Genomic DNA, 26,235 nt, shown 5'->3' on the forward strand with positions numbered 1-26,235 from the left:
GGATCACTTCAACATCCCTGACTTGGTCTGCCTCTGGCATTTTACTGTCCAGGCAACTTCCAGTCACTCCCTGTGTCTCAGACTTCCAACAATGCCACCCTCAATTTATTAATTCTCCTGCCTGCACTGAATTAGAACACAGAGTACCTAAAAATATTTCCTTTGGACTCATCTAATTTAATGTCAGTAGGCACAGGGCATTTAGATCACCCTATAAATATTTTAAATCTTTACCTTTCTTAACTCAACATAAAAACATTTACCCAGTGCCACAGTCAATATACCAGCAAACTTAATATAATTTCTGATATAATAAACAAAAACTGCCTTCAATGTGTTAAGAGTAATTTTAACTATAATCTAATTAGACCAAATAACCAAAACACACATTAACAAGCCGCCAATGTTTTTATTCAAATAATTCTTTGGCCATACTTCTTAAGGATCTAGGAAAAGAAAATTCAAGTATGGCTAAAATAATCAACCTAGTTATCCCTGTCAAATTTTTGTCATTCAAAAATCATGAGTTTGTAAGTTAGCCTGCAGGAAAAACTTGGCTACCATCTAGCTTCTTACCAAAATAAGAAAAGATTAGGAACTATGATACAGAACACAATGTGGCCACGACCTTCAAATGCTATTTAAAAGACCTACAAATGATATAATTCAGGCAAACATTTAAGAGATTCCTATGTAAAGAGCAATTTTTGCTTGCATTGCAAAGCACTGCAAAGCAACCATAAATTTGATAATCCATATTATTTCTATCAATGTATTTTATAACTTCCAATTAAAAAGGACAAATATAACCAAGAGAATGGTATTTGTTCTGTATGTTAATTTAAAAAATATTTTGTTCTATTTGAGGACAAAAGCAGCAGACAGTTGAAATAATACCTCATGTTTCTCATCACATACACGCACACATGTGTAGTGCACAGTATTTTTTGCAACCATTTCTTTAGTTCATGAGCAGAATTTAAGAATCTTAACCTACATCTACAGATTGTTTAGGTATTTGGAAGAAAGCAAGAAAATGGAATTATGTTTTTGCAAAACTCAAGGAAAGAAAATAAGTTAGAGTAGAACACTGGCTACTCCATTTTGGTATCAAAACACTCTATGAACAGGATTAATCATGTAAATACTAAGTAACTGTTCCCACAGTTAACCACAACACTGAAGTTTGGTTAATTTCAAGAATTTTTATAAACTCTTCCACTTCAAATGGAGAAAGGAAAAATGCTCAGTTCGACTACAAGTGGCATCTTTTCCTAAATCACAGATTCAACCTATTTGACATCCTGTTTAAATGTTTTCTCTTTCCCACCAAACGTGAATTTTGAAGACACCATACTTGACAACAGGCCAAACCAGACTGACAGCATATATACAGGATAAAGCAGCAACTTGGCAGGATTATCTTTAGCAAAATTTTCTTTCCTCTTTTCCCTCTTCTGTTCTACATCCTACTTCACTTAGATTGACAGAGCTCTATCAACAAGTGCCATTTTTTGGAACACAACCCTGGCCAAAATGCACTTCTATTAGTGAAGCGCATTATAGAGAGTTGCATCCATTTTCCCCCTCACAAAATGACAAAATACTACAGGAAAACTTTTTCAAGATGTGAGCAAGAAGGAAAGTGTAACCATTCTGTCTTGTGGCATTCTTCATCTGTTACAGACAGCCAGAGCATGGCAGATCTGAGCTTTCACTGCAATTCAACACTGGCTCCTGTGCTAGCAGCACTGCAGATCACAGTAATGCTCTCATCTTGTTGTTTTGCTGCAAACACCAATTTCCAGAAGACTTGAAGGCAGGAATGTCTATGACAGATCCTCTCAGAAGTTCATAGATTCAACAGAAGAATCTTATTTAGTGAAACAGTGTATCACACCAGAGTCCAGTATTCCATCTCTTGCAAAGCCCATCTCTGAGTGCACAGGAGAGTGTGTAGCCTCAGATGCACACATGGATCTGGAGCTCTACAGACCTCTGCTACCAACTCCTCCTGACCAAAACTTGTCAGTTTGCAAATAACCACATACCCAGCTAAGGCTGAACATAAGAATGTTCCACCTGGACTCGAGGTCATTTTCCCCACCCTGATTTGCCTACAAATGCTACTTTATTATTCTGTAACATTTGAAGCAGGGTAGAAGTGCCAGAATATCCTCTGCAAGAGGACGGCATTGTTCTCCCACGAGAATGAAAAGGCCCTGGACATCTGTGATTTCTGATCTATAAAAACAGTTAATGTGGAGAAAATACATCAAAGAGGTCTGCAAGAACAAATTCCCTGGACACTACTAAAAACTATTAATAGTGACAATACACATTAGCTCCTCAAATAATCCTATACCTGGTAAGAACTTTCTTTACTCTCAATAAAGGTAAAAATAGTATCTCTGTATTTTAACTTTTTTCTTTTTTTTTTAAGGCTTGCTTCCAACCACAATTGATAACAGAATAAAAATATTTTAAAGTTTATATAGACTTGGCTATATGTATTGTCTCAGCATATCTGAAAGCCCTCAGACACATCAGGAGCTGAAAAAAAAGTTCTAGATTTTGCCTATCACCTCAAGGAAAGAAAACTGTCTCTTCCCAGTGACATGAATCAGGCAACACTTCCATCCAGCCCAGCAAATAGGAATAACTCTGGGGTTTGGGTTGTTTTGTTTTGTTTAAGATAAATAATCATCATTTAACCAGCAGTAAATTTTAGCTGGACAAGATGCTTTTGGTATCCATTACTCCCTGCCTTCCTTAGCCAACATTTTAAAGCTGATGTTTTTTGAATTTGTGAAGTAAATTCCCTAAGGGCTATCCTGCACTTTAAGAGACAGATTTTATTAATTGAAAACAACAAATCACTTACAGAAAATAATCATAATGTAGGAAAGGCCTAGGCAGAGCTGTTCTCTGAAAACCTCTTTGTAATTGTAGCCTCTTTGGACAGGCATAATCAATTAGAAGTGGTCTGATTTTAACCAGTTGCAGGCTCATTACATTGCATTCCCATTTCTGTTGATGAAAATCAGTTTCAGCCTGTGGCCTGGAACTCATATACAGCACTTCCTGGGGCCTCTTAGATAAACACATCAAGAAACAGTTTTATTTGGATTTATCCCTCACCCTTTATTCACTGAAACAACTTTACAAATCAAGATTAGAACAGAGAAAATTGGCTCATAACCAGAGATATGCATATATGAGTAAGATATTTAATCTCAGAAAAGTATAACGCTTCAATTAATAATCATATCTTTAAAACATTTAAATGGGAGACTCAAAACATTCAGTTTTAACTGGTGAGTTTAGTCTTTCTCTTACTGTGTCATGGGACACTCAGTTTCTATTTAATATAAACACATAACTCCCTCCTTTCAGAAGACCTTCTTGCCTGTGATATTTAAAATTGTCCCAAATGTATCTTTAGGTTTTCAAAACAGTACTTCCAGCCTCAATTTTTACTCTCTGTAGACACTGCCTGAAATATGTAATTTTAAACCTACCTAGGAATGAAACTTTTAAGCAAAACAATACTGATGAACTATACCCAAGCAGAGAGAGTCTGCAAAAATAATTGCTTTCCTTCTGCAGAAATTGTGCCTTACAGCACCCAGGTTTGGTACAGTCCACAAGAGCTTTGAAAAATAAATGAATTCACTACAGTTGGTAACCCAGCCACAGCATGGTGCAGTCCCTCAGGCTCAAAGGGCTATTCACAAGTTAGGGGCATTAAAAAAAAGGAAGGGAGTTTCCTGGTGTGGAGAGCTCCATAAAAGTCTTTGCAAATGTGCAGCAATTGTTTAAAAACCAGAACAGACAAAAACCCCCAAGGATAACTGAAATAGGAAAGAGACCGATAAAGGAAATGCAATGCCCACTAAGTAAGCAAAACCAGGAGCCCTCCCCTGGAGTACTGGCTGTTCCTTCCTAAAAGAAAATACAAAAATAGAGCTGAAGGGCAAGTGACAAGAATAATCAGAAGTTGAAAAAAAAAAATTCAGATGAAGAGAATACAGAAAAACCAGGATGATTCATACCATAAAGGAGCAGATCAGTGGTAGAGGATCATGCTAAAAAAGTGGAAAAATTAATATTCCCAAAAGGTTCTCTCTTTTAAAAAGTAGTATTCAAAGTAAAAGGGTGAGGAGCCCAAATATTGTTGAAGGAGGTTTTGGGGGTTGTTTTTGTTTATTTTGTAGTTGTGATACACAGCTAGACTTTTTAATGTACTGCAAAGGATTATTTCTAAGGCCAATGGCATATGAGGATTTAAAAAGCTTTATTCTGTAGTAATATATATATAAAAAGAAAAAATATATTTTAATATATGAATTATTGTTGGTAGACATAGCTCAGCCTCAGAAAAAACAGTAAATAGCCAGGAAAAAAATTATCCCTAGAGACATGTTATATTGAAACTGCTTTAGATAAAGAGGTTCATTCCACCCGAAAAAGCATGTGGCCCTTGCCCAGTCACTCTGTAGGTCTGTCCTTCTGTTGTAAGGGCTATTTCCGCATCAACCTGTCTGAAGAAGTTGATTTTAGACATGTTCATCACCAATTTGCTTTCCTAAAAACTATCCCTATTTGAACTGTACGTTTACAAGAAATCACACCAATAGCAATTTTAGAATTAGAATGGAACTACATCAACTAAAGGTCTAAGCAAAAAAAGCAAAAGGAATTTGTTTTAAAATTAAGAGTGCCCACAACATGACTCTCTGAAATAAAGAATGGTTCCAGTGACTTAGATGCAGTGTTAAGAATTTTAATAAAATGACAGAACTATTCAATAATTTCCTTCCTGGACTGACAAGGTAATTTATTACTCACTTCTTCATAAAAAATGAACAAAACAGGCCCACAAGGAAGCTACTTACAGCTGACTGAAAGCTGCCTACACACTGGCACGCTTGAAAGGCTGTCCCTTCCTCCACACCTTTGTTTTTCCTTATTGTTCACAGCTTGTTTTGTACTGTTGCTAACTGTAATCTACAACATTAAAACCACTGATAGTTCTCACTGGTCCTTCAAAAAATTCCCATTGATAATGAATCAAAATGAAAAAAGAAATTGAAACAATCTCTCAGAGTTGTTTTTTCTAAAACTTCTAAACATTAGAAAACCCTTTCCCTGAAACTATTTCAGGTGTCTCACGAAAAAACATTTCCGTGGTTTTCTGGAAAGGTTAAAGTTGCAATAGTCCAGGATGTGGATTTTGGATTAAAAAAACATTTTGGAACATGAAGAGGATTTTTTTTTGTTGTTGTTAGCCATTCTAGGACTAGGAATACTGCAAGATCATCACTTCAAGCCTTGACATGGAACTCTATCTCAGTTTTCTCCTCAACAAAACCTAGGACAAGCTCTTGAGAAGGCAGAATAAAGGGCCTTCTTCTACAAGGCAGCTAAAGGATTCCACAAGTCAGTAGAAACCCTGAGCACAAGTAATACACTGTTGTTTCTCCAGATTGAACTTTCTTCCAGAGCTCAGAAACAGATACAAATATTAAATCTAATGTCTAGAACAGTATATTGACTTACCTTGTTTTTGAAACTTCTCCAGGTGAGTACTCAACATCACAAGGACATCAAGATAGGCAGCTCTGGTCACTAAACAAGGATTGAGCCTAAAAAAAAAGAAAATCATGTTTTTAAAGCTTAAATCCTTATAACCTTATTCTCAGAAACAGCAGTAAAACAAACTAGTTTGGCATGTCTGTTTTAATTAATGAAGATAAACTATTGGTCAAATTAGAATGCATATACAAAACAATTAGGCCAAGTGATGTAAGCTTCATTTCCTAGTCCATTCTGAGTGACAGTCTCCCTTGCAGAATGGCAACACCTTCCTCCTCCAGCCATTCCACTGAATGGCATTTGATACATTTCATTATTACTGGATGAACCAGCTCGTTGTAGCACCTACTAGGTCTTTTTGTTCATAGACAATGTGTGTAACTAAATGCATCAGCAAAAAGAAGTCTTCAGTTCTTACTGTTACAGCTCATAAAAGAGTAACTTTCCTTCCAAGGTACCTGCTACACCTTTTTAATGGCCATAGCTCTCTCACTGTTCTGATGAAGACCAGAGGCATTCATGTTTTTAAAATCAGTTATTTCTTTTTCCAAACAAGAATATTTGGGATTTTGTGTATATAATGGAAATAGGTAATAAGCTACTTTCTGCTCTCCCTTTTGAATTTGCAAGTGAGAAACATCTATTTTCTCTCCAATTAGAAAAATAAAATTAGGTTAAAAATTTAATTTTTCTTTGCATTACTATCGCTGAAACATACTTAGCCATAAAAACTTTTTAAAGATATAACTTAAAATGTTAACAAACAGGAAATCTAGTTCAAAACATAGAGATTATTCTGAAGAGCCGAATGGGACTTGTACTAAAACAAAAACTTTCAGAATCTAGCAACACAAGCTTGAGGTGTTACTCAATCTGTTCAGTATTTCATTTTTATTTTATCTGGCACTTTCTTTGTATGCTTATCTTAATGTTTGAAACTCTTTCAAAAATTGTTAATTAAAAATGTTCCAACAAATATTCTGAACTCTAACATCTTTAAAATTCAAGAAAAAAAAAAAGTTTTTTAAACCAAGATAAGTGATCACAACGTAAAAATGAAAAGTTTGAGGCTCTTACATAGTTTGGCCACTGTATTTGCCTATAGAGAGTTAGCCTGTGAACCTATTAAAAAAGACAACTTTAACCAGAAACATTGCTCTCACCTTCAGTAATAAACTCTGCAAGAAGCCTAAAACACTTATGCTTTCTTTTATACAAAATGCTTTCTTTTATACTTTCTTTTATGCCTACAATATTAGGCATCCTCATAACACACAGCAGAATATGCGCTACCAGGATCTCTCTTCAGAAGAGCTTTTTTCTCCTTCTGCATAAAAAGAGACTTTTTGGATACTTTCTTACTAGCGAAGTGGTCTAGGTTCATACTGCCCAAACTTCTTCATGCTTGCCTTCTACCCCTTGCCTTCAAGCTCAAGAGCTACAAGCTGCCTGCTGAGAAGATGTACATCAACAAGAACCAAAGTCTTAAGAAGCCAAACCAATTTTAATATGGCCTATTTTTGGAGAGTCATATTAGGCAGACTTAATTTCTACCCATCCTGGCTAAGCAAAGATCTTTCCTGTATCTTGGGCATTCAGTTGCTGCCTAAGTTTTTCTTAACAAATGTGAATGAAAACACAGCCAAGGAATACTCATGGAGTTGGGAGCTCAACCCATGAGAAAACAGAGGGACTGATCAGTCAAAGGCTCAGAAGAAAAACAAACCACAAGAGGTCTCTCACAAATGGATGAAAGCAGCCACAACAGTTTCCAGTCAATATGAGGAACCCAATGGGTCAATTGCACTTCAGCTCCTTCAAAAAAATGGAAGACTTGCTTATCGTTCCATGTCTTCAGTGGAAAGAAAATGTCCAGCGTACAAACTGTGCCCTGGGCAAAACATGGCTGATGCAACTTTTACTGAAGAAGATGGAACAACAACACTGGCATTTTTTTAATTCTGGTCCACCTTTTAAGCACCTACCACGTCATTTAAAGTAAATGCACATGCATGCTTTGATTTTGAAATGAGACTTTTCCAGCATAAAACATGCCAAACGTTTGTCCTTGGCTGGTTCTGTTGCTCTGGTGATGCTAGTGAATTCTCATCCATATGTGCCAGACGGACACAACAGGAAACTCAGTCTTCCAAAACCAAGTGCTGTTCAGTGTTGCTCAGAATGTAGCAGAAAGCTCAAGTCTTGAAAACAATCAAACTATGATTTACATAACAGATCTGACAGCCAAAAATCACAATGCTGAACATTTCAAATGATGCACTGCACAGTATTTAACACGACCTGTTCGTGCAGAACTTCAGCAACACAAGTGGGAACAGTACAAGATGTTTCCTTTTCAACACCAATACCAATAAAGTGGTGTTCTCATAAACAAGATTTGAGGAAATCTGTCTCCAAACAAGAAAGTCACAGCAGTAGCAAAAGGTGGGAACTCTAGACATCTGGAACACTATTCCTTTTTTCTGTCCAAAACCCAAAAATTGTTTCCTTTCCCTTCCAACCTGGTTATTAATGGAAACAAATATATCATATGCTCACTTCAGATGATAAACTGTACATAACTCTGAACAGGGTAGAGCTGGAGATGGTTAGAGATGGTTACTCATATCTATGGGTATATCCACTCAGAAAAATAAAATAGCTATCAAAACAATATTCCTACTTTTACACATCTGTACTAACAGCAGGCTAGTGATGCCAGGGCACAGATCCATACCTGATTAAAGCAATGCTTTGTCCATGTTAGCCAGCAGTTTAGTGTAACAAGAGCACATCTGGAAGTCAAAGAGCTGGTACCAAAGACCCAACGGCCACCTGACGTACTGTGTCCAGGTGCCTTAAACTATAATTTTCAGAAGTTGAATTTGTTGCTTTGTGTTTGAATATAGAGCTTATAGCCAGCCTGCTCCTGGAATCTTACTGCACTTAAGAGCTTGCCCCACACTTTTTAGTACTTCTTCATAATGCTCTCACTTGGAGCTTGACTGTCCAGGTGGAAATAAAAATCAGGTCACAGCCACCTGCTGCATTAAGTTTCACTAACAGTTACACTAAATGCTGCAGAATGTTTCAACACATCTGACCAAAGAGAGGTCAAAGGCTGTCTGCCCTGAGTAACATGTGAAAGTCAAGGCACAGACTGGACCTGGCAGTCTACTACCAGGACTGGACCTACCAGTCTACTACTTTGGATTCCTACTTAGCAATAACAAGATGTAGAAAAAACATATTTCTACTTTAATAAAGGCGAAAAAAATGACTATGGGAGGAGCTGCTGTGTCCTTACCAGATCATCCTATGAGGATGGGCTAAGAGAATTGGGATTGTTCAGCCTCAAAAATATTGCAGCCTTCCAGTACCTAAAGGGAGCCTGCAAGAGAGAGACTTTACAAGAGCCTGTAGTGACAGGACAAGGGGGAATGGATTCAAACTCAGTGAGAGCAGGCTTAGAATACATATTAAGAGGAAATCCTTTGCTGTGAGGAATAGGGTGCCCAGAGCAGTTGTGGATGCCCCATCTCTGGAGGTGTTCAAGGGCAGGTTGGACGGGGCTCTGAAGAGCCTCTTCTAATAGAAGGTGTCCCAAGCTCACAGGTCATCTTTAAGGTCCCTTTCAACCCAGGTGATTCTATGATTCTACGACCACGGAACTCCACAGAATATACAAGATCACTGAAAGAACATAAGTCAATGAAGTTAAAGGGACTGAAGATTTTAAAGGGTTTACGCTTTTTTTTTTTTTTTTTTTTTTTTTTTTTTTTTTTTTTTTGGTAATTGCCCAAAGCTCTGGTCTAACAGTATCTTCACTATGATGGAAATAAGTGTCTTTTTTTTCTTACTATTTTAGGTAGGCCTAGCTGAACAGTAGAAAATCTGGAAACATAGGTGCCAGTTTGCATATTATTGACACTTCATAGCAGATTTCTGGATTAGATCCTGAAAATTAAAGTCTTCCAAACTTACTCAACTTCTTGTCATTAATGCTGAACAAGTAATTGGGGATAGAAGAGACAGACCTCTTTCCAGTTGCATTTTCAATTCTGGCATGTGAATATAAAATTTAAGAAGAGTTCAAGACACTTGCAGGAGGAAACCTTTTGTTAGCTGTTAGGAGTCCAGGGACATTTTTTTCCCAAAGAAAAAGGTTAATGGAGTTAAAGAGTCCGTTAAAATTCACAGGCTCCCATTCACAGGCCTTTGAAGAGGCCTAGGTTAAGCACTTATAGAATATTATATGACCAGAGTAACAAAGAGCTATTTGTTTTCAACAAGGAACTGCCTGGTAGGTGAATGAGGAAGCATTCCCTGCAGGAGATGTAAATCAGACTGGGCAGGTTCAGAAGCTCCATGTGCAACACTGGGGTTTGCTCCAGCTGGCTTTGGCTACCTACAGTAGCAGTAGGGCTGCTTTGATTTCTGCTCTGCCTTCACCTCCTCTAAGCACCACTGATTGCAGCTTAGGACTATGCAACTGAAATCAATCCTAGACTATCACAGCTTGGAGCTCTACAAATATTATCTTTAAAATGTTTGATTCACCTTTTATAGTTAAGTCATGCTGAATTTGAGGCAGCCATTGGTTTGCTTATTTTGGATGGCAGATCTAATGCAAACCAAACTGGCATTTATTGAAGAAATCAGCAATATGTGGTCACAGACCTCCCATGTATTTGGCACCCACAACTTCATTTCTTCAACTCTATCAGGAACATATGGCTTAACTTTTAAAATTCAGTTTCTCCTGTATTACTGTTTAATTTAAACAAGATCAACATTAATGAATTGTGGAGCAAATTACCTTCTTTTCCAAGAGAAACAACAAGGAGCAAAGAGAGCAAAGAACATGGAAAGCTCACACATTTGGCCTCAATTCTGTCAAACACTGGGAAAAAGACAATCTCTTGCTTCTGTAACCACTAAGGTTTGCAGAGGCCCTTAAACAGCATTTCTTTTTATTAAAGGGCACCATTTATAATCATCCAAATTTCTGTATTGAAGTCAGGATGCCAACACCCCTTTATAGCAAGAACCAAAGAATTTTGATACACAGCTTCTGCAGATTCTCATTATCTTCCCAAACCCCCAGTTTTCAATGACAGTCAGATGACTTAAGAAGCTGACAGCTATTTTATCCTGGATCATTCCTCTTTTTCCACCTCCCTTCAAGATGAGCAACAACAACTGTAACATTAATTTATTGCATTTGTTACATAAATAAGACAGATACAAGCTAGTGATTATGAAATCAAAGCAATTCGTGTTAATGTTTATTACATTAGCTTTTGGTTATTCTAGAAATTCAATGTTTTCCAAAGAGGTCGTTTATTTTGCTCATATTTTTCCTCATTAGGAAACAGATGTTGGAAAACTACCAGCAGCACAAGCACAATTTAATATACAGCAACTTACAATATTTACTAAAAATATAACAACATAAAAATCAAAGCATATTTCCTCAAACTCACAATGAGCACTAAGAAATTTCAAATGCATCCAGACAATTAATGTCTTTCAAATAAAAATCCATAATATTTCTCTTATGGATGAGGTTAGCTACAGGTATCTTGGTGTAGTTAGCTATCTTAGGGATTCCTAAAACCTTTTATAAAAGGTCTCAGAAAAGCTCTTCATTTTGCAGTCTCCAAGCTTTTAGAAATGTCTAAAAAACTGCAGATTTTTTACCCAGTGCTGCCTTATGAATCTTTTTAACTTTTAATCATATTTCTGAAATGGAAATATCACTTTATTAAATAACTAACAAAACAGAATTTTCTCCTAATAATGTAACATGTACATTACACATCTGGTCACATTAAAACAGTAAATAATTAACAGTGCCTGACAATATTTTTTTAAATACAGTGTTTAAGTGGCTCTTAGCAACTTAGATTGGTTAATCTCAGCTCCAAACTTTAAAAACGGATGACAAGATTTGGATAATGAATAATGAATAATGAATTTGGATAATGAATCAAGTTGATGTAGAACTTTAGTCAAAATTATACAACTTACAAGTTGGCTACAAATCCTTGTATTTTGTCCCAAACCATCAAAAAACACCCTCATTAGGGTAAAGACACCAGAGCTGGCAAGATCACAAGGGTAACCCCTTCAAAGGTCAGTTCACAGTTATCTTGTGAAGAAGAGGAGATTCATCTTAATGACTTGCAAGACTGTTTTTATTTAAATTCTCAAAGTGATCAATTAATTAAATAAACTGCCTACTCCCTCTCTGGTCTTCTTACTGTAATGCTGTATGTTTCTGGAGCCTTTAGAAAGGCTGGAAAGGACTTAAGTTCCTGGAAGGAAGACCTGTTCTTATGACTAAATGTATCAATATCATTTTAGAAAAAGTCCCATATTAAAAGAAACACTGTAATTACTAAACACTGCCCTATTCTTCTGTGTAAATAACATGTCATTGTTAAAGAAATTAATATTTTAGCTGGCAGAAAATAGATCAGTTTACTAGTGATGAATTTAAACCCCAAATTCTCCTACTTTCTAGCCACCAGTATTACATACAGTTTTTAATTCTGACAGATCAATAGAATTTGTTTCCTGAACCTCATATTCAAGTTAATGCACAGGATGCAATTGCACAAATTACTGTATTTCTGAACTGTATAAACATTTCTGACAACTCAAAATTTTAGGAACATTAGAGTTGGAATTTCATCTTTAGCACTACATAAACAGAGGAAAGAATTTTTATTAAGTCCAACGTGTCAAAGCTGGTACCTGGGGATGGAATCTGTGCAACCTCCTATTATGAGTTTCCCACTGTGCCTTTGTCTTCCATAATCTCAGCTTTACACACACACTGGCAACTGGCAACTGTGGCTGGCACACTGGCAACTAAATTTTGGGTTTACAGTATATCTTCCCCTCTCAACTCCCAGCATACTCCTTGCTGATGAATGCCCAATCTCCAAAAGTACTCCTCCTTCTAGAGGCCAGATTCTTCTGATATGTGACCTGCCATTCTATCAGCTAAAATATTTTCTCAACACACCAAAAAGTGATGTCTTGAGTCTTAATCTGTGATGTCTTGAGTCTTGGTACAGTCAACTCTACACAATTCTTGAGGGCTGTCCATGGGGAGCTCCATCCTTGGAGGGTTGCTGATGAACCAGGCCAACCTGGTTTTGTACTGACCACATTTTACCTGCAGCATGATCTGGTAAAGGATCAGCTGTCATTTATGGAGGCGACAGAGCTTATGGAAATCACTCCCACACGTACAGCGAGCAGCTGGTTAAAAGATTAAATCTTCTCCTGTTGTTTTGGTTATTAGCTTTCAAATTCTGCAGTATTCTAAAGACTGAGGTTTTTGGGGGTGTATTTGTTTAGAGGGCAGCATTCATATTTTAATCTGTTTTCTCTCAGAGCCCACATCTGTAGCACTGAATCAACATGCATGGCCTTCCTCTCGTCTTCTTAAGGAAACATTAATAATGGATTTAATTATTAAACTTTGTCCATAGCATTTTTAACCATGTAATACAAAACCAGCACATCAATGAACATCACGGCCAACAGACCTACATTTAATGGAAAGCATTTAAAAAAGTAATAATGAAGCCTGCACTACCAAGTAAACCTTGCTGAGTTCCTGGAAGTGCAGGAACACGCGCATAGAAACAGAAATACAAACATTAGTACAAGTGCATCTGCTTGCCTACTTGGTGCTGTTGAGATCTTCTCCAAGTAATTACCATGTGCACAGTCCCCTCACTTGCCCATTCTATAGGGACAGCTCATCCAGCACTACAGCAGGCATTGTCTCCAAAGGGAGTTGCTAGTCTGGTGATTTAAGTTTTTCTGCCACTCTCAAAGCCACACTATTATGTTGTTATTAGTTTCCCTGGTAAAGACAGAAAATTTATTGCTTCAAAAAGAAGCTACACAAATCATTTTTTCATTGTAATACCACCAAGAACATCCTGAGTTTCAGCTATTAAGAAAAACTAATTTGTGCTCCAGCTGTCCTTGGTGAATGATACTGAAAGACTGTGTTTTGTTGGTGTTGTTTTTAGCATACCTGATTGATAAAATAATCCTGGCTGTTCTCCTTTTTGTTCTCTTAATGAGAACCTCATGTGATCCCTGAGCAACATCCTAAAAAACTTAAGAGGTCAAACTAATCCCATGTGCAAATTTAATGAATTTTACACAATTAAATCAAGGGGCTTACTTGTACAGAAAAAGCTAGGAAAACTCTGATGTTTATTTACTGAAAAGCATTTTCAGATATAAGTGAGAATTTATGTCCAAAATCTGTAACTGTACATTGTTTCTGCCTACTCCAAATGTTGCACTAGTGGAGGGAACACCTTAAACAACCTCATCCAAAACTCAGTATTCCTGGAATGTTCCTAGTTAAGTTAGGAATATACCTATGAACCAGAGTCAAACACTACTTTATCTTATGCAAAGTACATCTTAAACTTCAGCCTGAAGTCCAAACATCTCTACTGATACCCAAAGTGGGTGTTCCAAAACAAGCAATCACCAACTGCCCAAATAAACAGTTTGTAGCCATGTTAAGCATACTGTTATCAAAACTGGTGAAAGAGTGGACTTGGAGCAGCACAGAAACCTAAATTAGCCTGTTAAAAGCACGTAAGATTTAAATTAGTGCCTCTAGGAATACACTTATGAACAATGACGTGCTATGACTGTTCTCAAAAACAAAGAAAAATGAGGCTAAACAAGGCCCATGGGTCAGAACATGAAGATTAACAAATTACTGGTGAATCAGCAACAAGCCTGACAGAGTTCAAGAAGAATTTGGACAATGCTCTCAGGCAGATGGTGTGACTCTTGGGGATGGCCTGTGTAGGGCCAGGAGCTGGACTCCATGATCCTTGCAGGTCCCTTCCAACTCAGCATTTTCTGTGATTCTGTGAGCAGTTCATACTGGTACACTTCATTTTCAGCTGGAACAGGACAACAAAAATTTCCCTTCACATTTTGTGTTTACAAGGGTAAACACAGGAATTATTGCCCCAGCTTACAGAAAGTTAAGTTTTTAATTTGAAACCTGGTAAATAAACTTCTGCAGAGAAAGGCTCAATCATTAAAACTATTTTCAACTTTTGAACTTGGCTGTACAAGACATACACAGACCACTAACGAACAAAGATAAATAACTGCACTTCTCAATGTGTAGGTTTTAAAGATAGAAATTAAAAAGCTGAAAAGTCAGAAAACAGGGAGATGTCAAGGGCAGACATGGCCTCAGAAGGACAAGAAGGTTCATCTTGATGTAGTTGAAGAGGCAAGAGTACCAAAACATGAGGAGGACTTCCCTCTCTGCCAGGGAGGATAACCTTACATTCTCCCCACTTCTTGCTGTTTTGAAAGTACAAAAAACCACTTCCAAGTCCCAAATAAGGGCCACTTCAAAGATCACATAAAAGCTGCTTACAAAGCTGCAGAGAGCCATGGGTGTGTTGTACCTCGGTCTAGGTATGCCTGCATGTGCCCCTGTTTTGTCTGTAATAGTCTGCTCACTAGAAGTCACCACTGTCTCTCCTAAGAGCCATATGAGAAAAAAATGCATATTTTGGTTACAGTCTGAGCCATGAAGTCCTGAAACCACAAAGAGACCACATTCTTGTTGTCTACACAGATGGCCTAAATGCACCTCATGTGAAGGTCCTCCTAGGAAGGACCCAAGACTGCTCATCTGCCTGCTGTCACTCACACAGCGCTGCCAAAAGCAGAGGGGGAAAAGGAATACAACAGGCTTGATGGAGTGCCATGGCTATCAAAACTTGGCGAGTTACCATACTCTGTACAGCTATAAAATACTGATGAGATTTTCCTCATTCAAAGCAGTCATAGCTGGATCATTGGAGAATCAGCCGGGGGAAAACCAAGCAGCACACATCTCAGCAAACAGTGAACCTCATTTTGAGCCTGTGCCTAAAATAACTTCTGCGTGTATTCTTTGTGTGAGCTTGAATCTTGTGCAGGACCCATTTGTATTTTTAACAGTGCCAACCATAAAGCAGAGAGCTGTAAGCAGCAGCACTGCAGAGCACGGGTTATTTGGTTTATAAAAACACTGCAGGTGGCCCATTCCAGATAAACCCGCGACTCCTTGCAAAACGCAAAGCCAACTGCTTTTATACACGGTTGTTCCCCACCAGTCAGTTTCAAGAAAGCCACCTTCTTAGAAGTAAACTCTCCCAGTGCAGACAAGCTCTCAGCTAAGAAATGGCACATGGCTAGAGGTTAGCAGAGTATGTTATTTGACTTCTGGCAGAACCTCAAAGTCTTTTCCCCCTCCTGTGGTCTCCAGTAAGTAGGAAGGCGGAAAAAGAAAATCTGACTCAAAATGCTGAAAAGCAGCATCCTCCAGCAAAGCCATTAGATTTCTCAAATTTTCCAATACCAATACTTTGTCATGCCAAAGGCTACAAATTAAACAAGAGAGATATTTCTGGGACTTCTGTACAACACATTACCAAATCCAAAGGCTGCTCTTCTAACATCCTGTATTTATGAAGCAGAAGGCATCTCAAGTTAGTCTTGTAACTCCCTCCCTTGTAACTGTATGCAGTTGAGCTAAAAACCTTTTTTAAAAAAGTTTTTTTAAATTTATTTAAAAGATTTTTCATATGACAGAGCTTTGAACTCTTTCAAAGATTTAGCTTGATAAACTGATCATATTTTAAAGCTTTCATCAGACTAATTTATATCATTTAGTTCCCTCACCTATGTTCTCCAACAAAACAGATTTTATATATTTTTTTAATTTCTGTTCTCAAACACCCTGCATCTCCCACATTTGCAAAAAATGCAGTAAACTAACACTAGTGTGAAAGTTAAGGAAAGCAGTAACATTACTAAACCACTTTAGACTAACTAACAGGTATGTTCAAAACAAAAAAAAAAAAACCCACCAAGTGAAGCATAAACATACAGTTAAAGTGAAAAGACTCAACCATCACCTTGAGAAGTGAATGAAAGGCAGGTCTCATTCAAAACATCAAAAATTAAAATATTGGTTTTGAAATGTTAATATTTTGAAGGTATAAAAAAAAGCCAAGAAGAAAAAGCAACCATGCCCCATCAGTATGAGAAGTCTGCCTTCACAACAGACAGAAAACACCAGCTGAAAAAGTGAGTGTTTCATGAAATTTGATTTGGGGAATATGACCCATTATATTATTCTCTAAAGGAAAATCAGGGTGTAGCATGGAGAAGAAAAAAGAGATTAGTATATTATATGGAATGTGCAACAGAATCTTGAGCTATTCTACACCAATAAATCCTGATGAAAGGAAATAACATTCTGGCCCTGAAAAGGCAAAGAAAACCCTAAAACCAAAACCCAAACAAAAAAACCCCCGCCCAGTTCAGGAAACCATTGAAAACTATAATCTTTCCTCCAAATACATACACATGACAACTGAGCCTCATTTTTAAGAACTACATATGCAATCCAAAGTTTTGTAATTCAAGATTCTCAGAGAAGTTTGTTCCATAGTACAAAGGAAGGACATAGTTGAAAGAACACCAGCAAGAACTTAACAGAACTAGCACAGAAATGTGATTGAAAATTGATGTTTGGAAATAATTCCCCAGATTCACAAACCACTTTCCTGTTATTTTAACTTTTTTTTAGCCACTTAAGATTAACAGTGAGTGCCTCTTATACCCTCTTTTCAAACAGTCTCTGCTCTGCAGTATCAGTGACATGGTAAATTATCTCCTTATGGAAAAGGCAGAAAAGCCAGATGGGGATGCATTAACTTCTCTCTGTGGTGCTCTTTCTCTTTGCCTGAACAGAAAAAAGGTAAGAATGTCTGTACATAACTGAGGGTCCAGCCAGCCATCACCCTCTCAGACAGCAGCAGATGCATACCAAGATGTCTAACAACAGGGCAAGAATAAAGTGCTGGTTTCCTAATAGGCTCTCCCAACAACCAGAACCCCCCCCCCCCCCCCCCCCCCACACACAAAGTTTCACAACTCAGTTTCCAAGCAACCTTCTAAAACTCCTTTAAAACAAACAAACAAACAAACAAACAAACAAAAAAAAAAAAAAAAAAAAAGGAAAAGGGAAAAGCAAGAACAAGACCCTCACACTCCACTGTTGATCACAGAGCAGTTGTTCAACTTTACCCAATTAACTACCAACAGTAAAGCTGCACACTGAGTGTGGAACACTAAAACAACCAGAAAACACCACTTCAAAATCCTTGTTTGTTTGGCTTGCTTCTTGGAGGTTCTTCCCTTTGCTTTTTTTTTTAATGACACCACCACACTGATTACATTTATTTAAAGCAAATGTTAAGGGAATGATGGATGGATGGATGGATGGATGGATGGATGGATGGATGGATGGATGGATGGATGGATGGAGACCTTAGATCAAAGTGCATAAGAATGTAAAGTACATTAGAAATTTGCAAAAATAGTTTCTGTCAGTTAAAATCCCCATGCTTAAAGTGAGTGTTGCAAGGCTGCATGCTCGTAATACAAAATTTTACTATCTGGGGAGAAAGACATTCTAAAATCCTTTATGTATAGCATTTACTGCATTGTTGAGAACTATGACAAGAAGGCTACAACAATTTGACAAAATTAAAATGTGCTGCTGACAGGGAGTTAATATCAGCACATACAGTTGTGACTTTTTACAGGCAAGTGAAAGAGGAAACACTTCTCTTCAGGAGAACACCTTTACTGTGCACAAGAATTTCTTAGAGATGGGCTGAAAAGCTTTCATTTCCAGAAATGATAATAAAATCATAAAAAAAACCTCACTAAAACCTAACCAGTCATCAATACAACTATGTATTAAAAAGAGTGGCTCTGAAAAAAATACTTTGGAAATAGAATTTATTTAAAATCTGTAATGAATGGAGCCCAGCCTTGACGTATTTGCTGCAAGAGAATGAGGTTTGAATTACGTAGCATGAGTATCTTTCTACTGAATTTGGTCTCTAGTGTTTGGGTTTTTACTCTTTATAACAGTACCAGTTATTAACTATTAAAATTAACATTCTCATTTAAACACTTTAAAATGCTTACAGTGATTCAAGTGAAAAGGTCCACCAAATCCACCATGATGTCTCCAGCTGGGGCAGAGAGCAGATGCACAGGAAACGCAAGCACAGCAATAGTGACATTTGCCAAAACCTCTGCCTCAACTCTCAAGGTTGCCGAAGAATTTCTTGAGCCAGCTGTGATGCCTACATACTCAGTAACCTCACTGGACTTTCCTTCCATGACTCCATTAAATTGTTGTTTAAAAATTCAGACAGGTTTAAAACCAAGATTATCTTATATCACAGGGTTCCATAGCCAAATTAAAATTACATTAAAAACTTCATTAGTTGGTTTCTTTTACATCTGCCACCTCGAACAGAATGCTAATTTCCTGTCCCTTTCTATGTGACTCATATTTCACATCCCTCAGTTGTCCTTCTTCCATTATTAAAAAAAAATCTCAGCCTATTTAATCAGTCCCCAAGTAGAAACTGTTCTATGCTTGTTAGTCTTTATACTGCTTCTGATTCCTGGTGTATCTTCTTTGGGATTTACACAATATTTAAATATACAACATAGACTAATACACAACCACAGATGGGGGGTTTTCTGTGTTTTTCTTCATTCTTTTTATGATATTTGCCCCCTCCCCTATTAGGCATTCCCAAGAACAAAGGTAACTTTTTCAAACAAAAAATCTGCTCAGTCAACCACTCTTTCCCCAGGTAAAGTCCAGACTTTGTTCATGAGAACCATTTTCCAATTATTTGCACCAAGTTTTATCTGCCATACCACCACTATCACTCATTGAGGAGACACTTCTATAATTCCCAAAGATCAACTCTATCCTCATTACCCCAACTCAGTTAACACTAATAGATTTCCCCCACCCATTAGACACCCCTCTTCTCCAAACCTCTAAGGATTTTGGTTTTGATGATCAGAAAATGACTCAGGTTTTATCAGAGATCCACACTAGCTGCAATGGTGGCCTCATGCCACAGCGCAAAATCTGGGATATTCCCAGTTATCTATCTATGCAAGGACCAGTGCTCTTGTTCAAAACTGATTCCTTTAGAGTTTTGGGTAGGAATTCTCCTGGGTAGGAATTCTCAAAAGCAATTGCTGAGACAAAGTAGAGAAGGAAAGAGGGAAAGAAAGACAGAAAGAGGAAGAGAGAGAAGAAAAAAAGAGGAAGAGAGAAAAAGCGAAAGAGAGAGCAAGAGAGAGCAAGAGAGAGCAAGAGAGAGCAAGAGAGAGCAAGAGAGAGCAAGAGAGAGCAAGAGAGAGCAAGAGAGAGCAAGAGAGAGCAAGAGAGAGCAAGAGAGAGCAAGAGAGAGCAAGAGAGAGCAAGAGAGAGCAAGAGAGAGCAAGAGAGAGCAAGAGAGAGCAAGAGAGAGCAAGAGAGAGCAAGAGAGAGCAAGAGAGAGCAAGAGAGAGCAAGAGAGAGCAAGAGAGAGCAAGAGAGAGCAAGAGAGAGCAAGAGAGAGCAAGAGAGAGCAAGAGAGAGCAAGAGAGAGCAAGAGAGAGCAAGAGAGAGCAAGAGAGAGCATTAGTTAGTTATACATAGGTCACCTGAAAATGAGCTTATGAAAAATGTTTCCCAATCTATCTTGGATTGTTTGTAGGCAGCTAAACACTTTTAGTTTAAACAACTGCTATGACATTTCGCCACTAATTTTCTGTAAAGGTCAAAGTCAGAAAAAGAGTAACATAAAAACCTCATATATGTGGCATATTTTTCTTAGCCAAGAAGCACCAGTTATCCTCAAAATGTCAACTTCTGCAGGAATGTTCATTCACAGTTTTTTTTTTTTTTTCTTTAATGACTAGACTACAAAGTTTGGAAAAAAAAAACTTGCTTTTGGAAAAAAAATCACCTTGATTAAAAATCAGCAAGCCAATAAGGCACCTAAATTTTACATATTTCAACACAAATATATCTGTCCACTTTGCTAAAATAATAACTCAAAAAATCAACCAAGTCTTCCACACATTAGTAAACTGTTTATAAATCAGGTATTTTGTGTTTTATCTTACCTTTCAGCCAGCCACAGCTTGGCTCGCACACAGGTAATGATGTCATGCAGTCCCTGCTGAAAGTCCAAACTAACAAACTGGTTTGATTCTAGGTATGACTGCAGCAAGTGAAAAACCTAAATTAAGAAAAAAAAAAAAAATCAAATGAAGAGTTTCTAGCCACTGCTTTTCCTTCAAATAACTGTAAGATGAAACAGTTGCCTGCAAAACGAACAACCATTACTCAAGGAAAAACATGTATTCACTTGGCCTCACTGCAGATAGAATCCTTAAATCCTTAAGTTGCCCCATCTTTAAAACCCATTTTTCACACAAAACAACAAAAATTGCTGGAAGATGTTAACCTCCATTAAGTTAACAGAAGGCAGCTGGATGAACACCACTCCTCTGGACTTTTCCAACTTAAACATCCCTCAACTTTCAGCTTTCTTGCTGGGCCATTTGCTCTGCCAGCACAACTGCCTGGGGAGCAGACTGGCAACTTGGCACACTGGATGGAGCAGGGCTGCTGCACTGTACCAAGGAGACAGGGAAGGGAATTACCATCTATAACCTCTCTGAAGTGCTGACAGAAAAGCATCTTTATTCCTCCTCCTGAGAACCTTCATTCCAGGCACTACAGAGCAGGGAGATACTCACACCTTCCCTTTCTGAGGACTGAGCTCCTTCACTGGGGTTCTGCATTTCTCCTCCAGAGTTTCATGTAAAAGCCTAACAGACATGTCCAAGCTTTGATGAAGTAAAGAATTCAAGGTACCCAAACAAAAAGCAAGACTGTAGCTTTCTGGTCAGACAGTTAAAACAAAAAATGTACATTCTCAGAGACCCTCCTTGCTATTTAAAAACAGGTTTTTCCAAGTAACATGGAATATATAGAAAAGTGTCAGGAAAAAAATTTAAAAAAAAAAAAAAGTACAGTCATCTAAGCATGAAAGGAAAATATTGGGTAGTATAAGAAAGCTGATACCAACTGCCCAGTGGAGAGGGGCTCTCCAAGCCCAGCCTCTGTAGTGCCCATCCTGCATGTGGCAGAGGATGAATGACACACACTTGACACCACCCGTATCATCCCACTTGGTTTCAACTTCCCATTCACACGCAAGTGATCAGGAAACACCTGGGTGAGGTAATTTCTAAAGGGGAACTACATGGAAAAGTGTGTTGCACTAGTGAAGCCTAATGCAAAAGATCTTACTCAGCAAAAGGAATTTTGCCTCACAGCCTCAAAATTGGAAATTCTGTTTGCTTACGCGGCTAAGTTACATTTACAGAAAGGGCTTCTATGCAAATTGAAAGAGTACATCCCCCATGATTTACTGAAACTGACCACGTGCAGAATTTAGGAAGCTTAAGAGATATTATCAGACCATTTCTGAAAATACATATTGTGAGCATTTGATATGGAAACACTCTTGATATGTAAGAGTATTAGCACTTCATACTTGCAAAGTGACAATTTAATGACTAATGGATCAAGCTGGGGCCTTCACTTCACTCTGGGAAAAGAAAAACCTTTGTATGCAGACTTTTCAATCTTAGACCGTGATTTCCCACATTCCAGCTGTCACTTGCTCTGGGGTTTCTATTTTTTTGTTTGTTTGCTTGTTTTGGAAACACAAGCACTGCCACATAGCATTAACTTGACACAATTTCATCTGGGCTATTTTTTGTGAAATCATTCAAGTGGAAAAACAGCTGCAGTCATTTCAAATAAGCACAGAAACAGAAGAGATGTCAAGAGACTATCTAATCCATACAAACACTGAGGCAGGGTCTAAACATTCTTCGATGAAACAAATGCCTGACTGTCCTAATCCCGAAAACAACCAAGAAAGCAGATTCCAGAACACCTGTATGCAACTCCTCTAGTCTTTCACCCTCAAAATCCAAGCTCTTGAGATAAGGTGTTCCTGTCTGCTCCTGCCCTCCCGGCAAACAACTGTTCCTGGACACTATTCAGTCAGTCCAGATTTTTTCCTAGTGAGGCACTTATTAAACACAGAGATCCCACTGGGGCCCTTTGACAGGAACAACGAAATAAACTCCTCTCTCTCTTTGTCAGCAGGTGTGCTGTAGGCAAGACACATCCTGAAGAAGTAGCTTGTCTTTTGGTTTTTTTTAAATCTTCTGAAGTCCCCTGAACTGAACATAATTTTGTTGACACCATCTTTCTACGATGGTCTTTCCAAGATCTTTTGAATCTTTATCTTCCAATTCCAAGATCTTTTGAATCTTTGAATCTTTATCTTTTTCAAGAAAACACTTTGCAGAAGTGCAAGCTTGCAAACATTTTGAAGTGTCACCAGAGATGTCTACCTTGTCCTCTCCTTTAGTCTGCTCTTTCCTGTGCAAGTGTTTGCTTATTATGTAAATACCTACTCAATTAACCTTTTCCATCAAAACCAATGCACTAAGCTGCCACTACTAATAGTTTCTCTATATTTTTTGTGACTTGCCCTTAATGCCTGTTAAGTCATAGACGTGACAGAAGAAGAACGAAAATGGAAAATATTTATGCAGAAGCTCTTATTGCTTTTTATATCCTCTGCTAATTGAAGACCATTTGGTGCCTTAACCTTTCCAATTTTATTCTTCCATGCTTGTATTCATTTCCAGGAACGACAGTGGATTTACCTCTAAGCAATAATATAAAATCTGTTACACAATTATGAAGGGGCTATCATATTTTTTCCTAGCAGCTTAAATTAATTTAATCTCTTCAGCTCTGAAAACAACTCTCAAAATGTCTTCTGTGTCATGCAGAAGTAGTTTGATAGTTCAAACTAAAGGTCTTGAAAGAGAAAGAACTGTGTATACTAAGGAGGTAAAATTGGTGGATTTAAATTTGTCCAAGTAGGAAATTCAGTACTCAAAATGCAATCAAAACTCCTCAGGAGTTAATTCTTTGTATGAACCAACCCTTCAATACTATTCAGATGGTAAAAATCACAGGACATGAGCCCTATCTGAACAGCAGAATTAGAAGACGCAACTCGGGAGAGTTTGATGCACACTTGAAAAGTGTTTGCACCCATTAAAGAAAATGTTCAACTACAATTTAGCCTGTTCTGACTTTTTCTGACATACACAGAATCCTGATTTTCTTGTTATTTCACTGCAAGCCCTCCATCTTTTATTTACCATATTTTAGACACCTAAAAAGCTTTTCCCACAAAGAAATTCTTTTCTCAGCATGAGATTTTAGAATGCCTAAGCTAAAGTGGAAATTGTAATTAACAGCAGCATGTTTTATACAAAGCCCTACTTTGTAAGTGAAAACCAGAAGCAACCAAACAAGCAATGTGCAAAAGTTAACCTCAGTAGCTCTTCACTTCCATCACATATGATGTGTCATTCTTTGGCTTCCATGATCTAAGACTACAAGCCAGGCAAGGAGGAGTTTGCCAGTCTGCATAAGAAGGTAGCAAGTTTTATGAGACTGTTTGATACAGCTAATAAAATAGACAGGCTTTCCAGTGCATGGCTCTCCTCAAGTTGAAAATACTACATGATTTAAAACCCTCTGCTGAATTCCTCACACATAAATGCAATGAGGTCATGGTGTTCCTTGTGTATGTGGCATTGGTTTTTTATTACACAAAGGCAATATATTAAAGATTTTTTTTCTTTTTTAAAGGTAGTTTTACCAAAGATTTGTGCTATCTGTGGAGGGTTTATGCTGGCTGACAGTGGTGTATCTTTAATGGATACAACACTTCACTGAGACAAAGTATTGTTTGTAGCTCTGTGGAATCCTGCATTAAAGATGGTGAGTTCATGGATACCCAGAAACCTTTTCCTCCTCTATGCAAGCTGTTCAGGAGCCAGGATATTACACCAACAGGACAGCAGACACTGTCCATCAACCTGGACAAGAGTTGTTTAAACAGTGCAAGCCATGGGAAGTCCAGATTCTTGGATACATGATGGGACACCTGAGACCATTCAGCCCACAAGGTTCTAACTCTGAGTCAGCATGTCCTAAACTGCTGCAGGTAAAACCACCTGGATAGGACAACTACTTAGGGCAAAACAGACAGAAAACACCCAAACAAACTCCCCAGCCAGCCCAGGTGTGACACTATATCCTAATGAGCAAAACCCAAAGACTCAGCATGCCAATGAAGCCATGTTCTTCCATTCAGCCATTCCCAAATTCCAGTACCTTCCTTGGAATTGTCAGTGTTTCACCCTGGTTTTTCAGCTGTAGAAGCCTCAAGAAAAGGTGAAAAAGCAGAGAAGGATGGGGGAAGGAAGAGAAGAAAAGGAACAGCCAGCTTGGTTCCCTTCTGGTCAACCAGCACACGTATCCTTCTGTCCTGTTCACATCCATCCCCCACCCAACAGTGTGCTTTCAAAGGCAACACTCTGTCCTCTTGTCCTGACATGAGAAAGTTGAGTGTTTTCTTTGTACCCAAGCAGGCCTTAAGACATAACATCTGCTATTTTCTAAGTGTTCGCTTTGGATGATTAAGTGAAAAAAAATGCACATTGCTTTTTTAAAAATAAAAACAAATACTTAAATGGTTAGACATCAGCTAAGTCAAAAATGTAAATCAGCAAGAGATTTTTTCCCCCACACTAACTTTGATATGATATGCAGCAAATCATTATCTTTAGCAGCTCTCATATCAGCTTGAATTGCTGGGAAATACACAATTAAAATAATGAAGCAATGGAGTGATGGAGGACAACTTGTATCAAACACAAAATTTACCTAGTGCAAATTTATTTTGGTGGCAAGAGTTCTCCTGCATACATACAGAGACACTGCAAACACAGCACAACCTTTCAATAGCCACAAAGTTGATCTAGCATGACACACTTTCTAACGAATTAAAATTAACATTTCATAGCATTAGCAATAATTTTATAGGAGGAGCTAAGGTTTCCGAAATTTATTATAAACTTTTAATTTCTGACATAAAACAATGATTAGGTGGACACCTGGTGTACATGAACACGTTTGCATTTGAAAGAAAGCACAGCCTTCAGCATGTTGCTGCACCAAGTGCCTTTTTCAAACAATGAGATTTTCCAAAAACAGGAGGTTTTCCAGTTTCACACTTCTCAGTGAAATAGCAACACCGAGCTTTCCTCCCTCCTTAAGATGACCCAAAGCAACAAAAAGTTTTTCATGCATGCCCTCAGCTATGTTAAGTACCCAGTACAAATATTCACATTCCAAAGTGCAAAACTAAAACAATGCTCCCAGTGTTCATTGCAGTGCTTACTGGGGGGGAAAAAAATACAAACCAAAAAACCAAACTGACATCACCCGAAACTTAACATTCTCAACACATATCCTTTAACTCCCTAAAAAAATACAAAGAATACAGATGTTTTAGCAGCTGAAAGAAAACACTGTGTAAATACTCAGCTTTCAAAAACATGCCATTCACCAAGTTATGAAGGTTGAAGTAACATGGGAGGGCAAAAAGAAAAGAAAGGTTTTTGCAAAATGGCAGCAGTAAGAAGATTTACTGAGCTAAATGTAGGTTTTCTGAAAGGTCCCATCAAAAGCTTTCGCCTGAGTATTAACATGCTGGTAAAAAACCCTCAAAC

General features: G+C 37.8%; 1 protein-coding gene across 4 annotated transcripts in view; it reads right to left on the reverse strand.

Moving 5' to 3' along the window:
* The window catches only part of THADA (THADA armadillo repeat containing), a 152,811-nt gene that overhangs the window by 40,726 nt on the left and 85,850 nt on the right, over nucleotides 1-26,235 (reverse strand). For 3 of the 4 annotated variants that reach the window (XM_059841162.1, XM_059841163.1, XM_059841164.1), the window contains exons 30-31: nucleotides 20,671-20,786; nucleotides 5,563-5,648 (exon numbers count right to left, since the gene is read on the reverse strand). In XM_059841162.1, coding sequence (XP_059697145.1) covers nucleotides 5,563-5,648; nucleotides 20,671-20,786 — 202 coding nt within the window. Of the gene's footprint in view, nucleotides 1-5,562; nucleotides 5,649-20,670; nucleotides 20,787-26,235 lie in introns of those variants that run through there. The other variant, XR_009485717.1, reaches the window with a different exon arrangement.

The sequence above is a fragment of the Haemorhous mexicanus genome, chromosome 3 (assembly GCF_027477595.1).
Source record: "Haemorhous mexicanus isolate bHaeMex1 chromosome 3, bHaeMex1.pri, whole genome shotgun sequence".
Lineage (NCBI taxonomy): Eukaryota > Metazoa > Chordata > Aves > Passeriformes > Fringillidae > Haemorhous > Haemorhous mexicanus.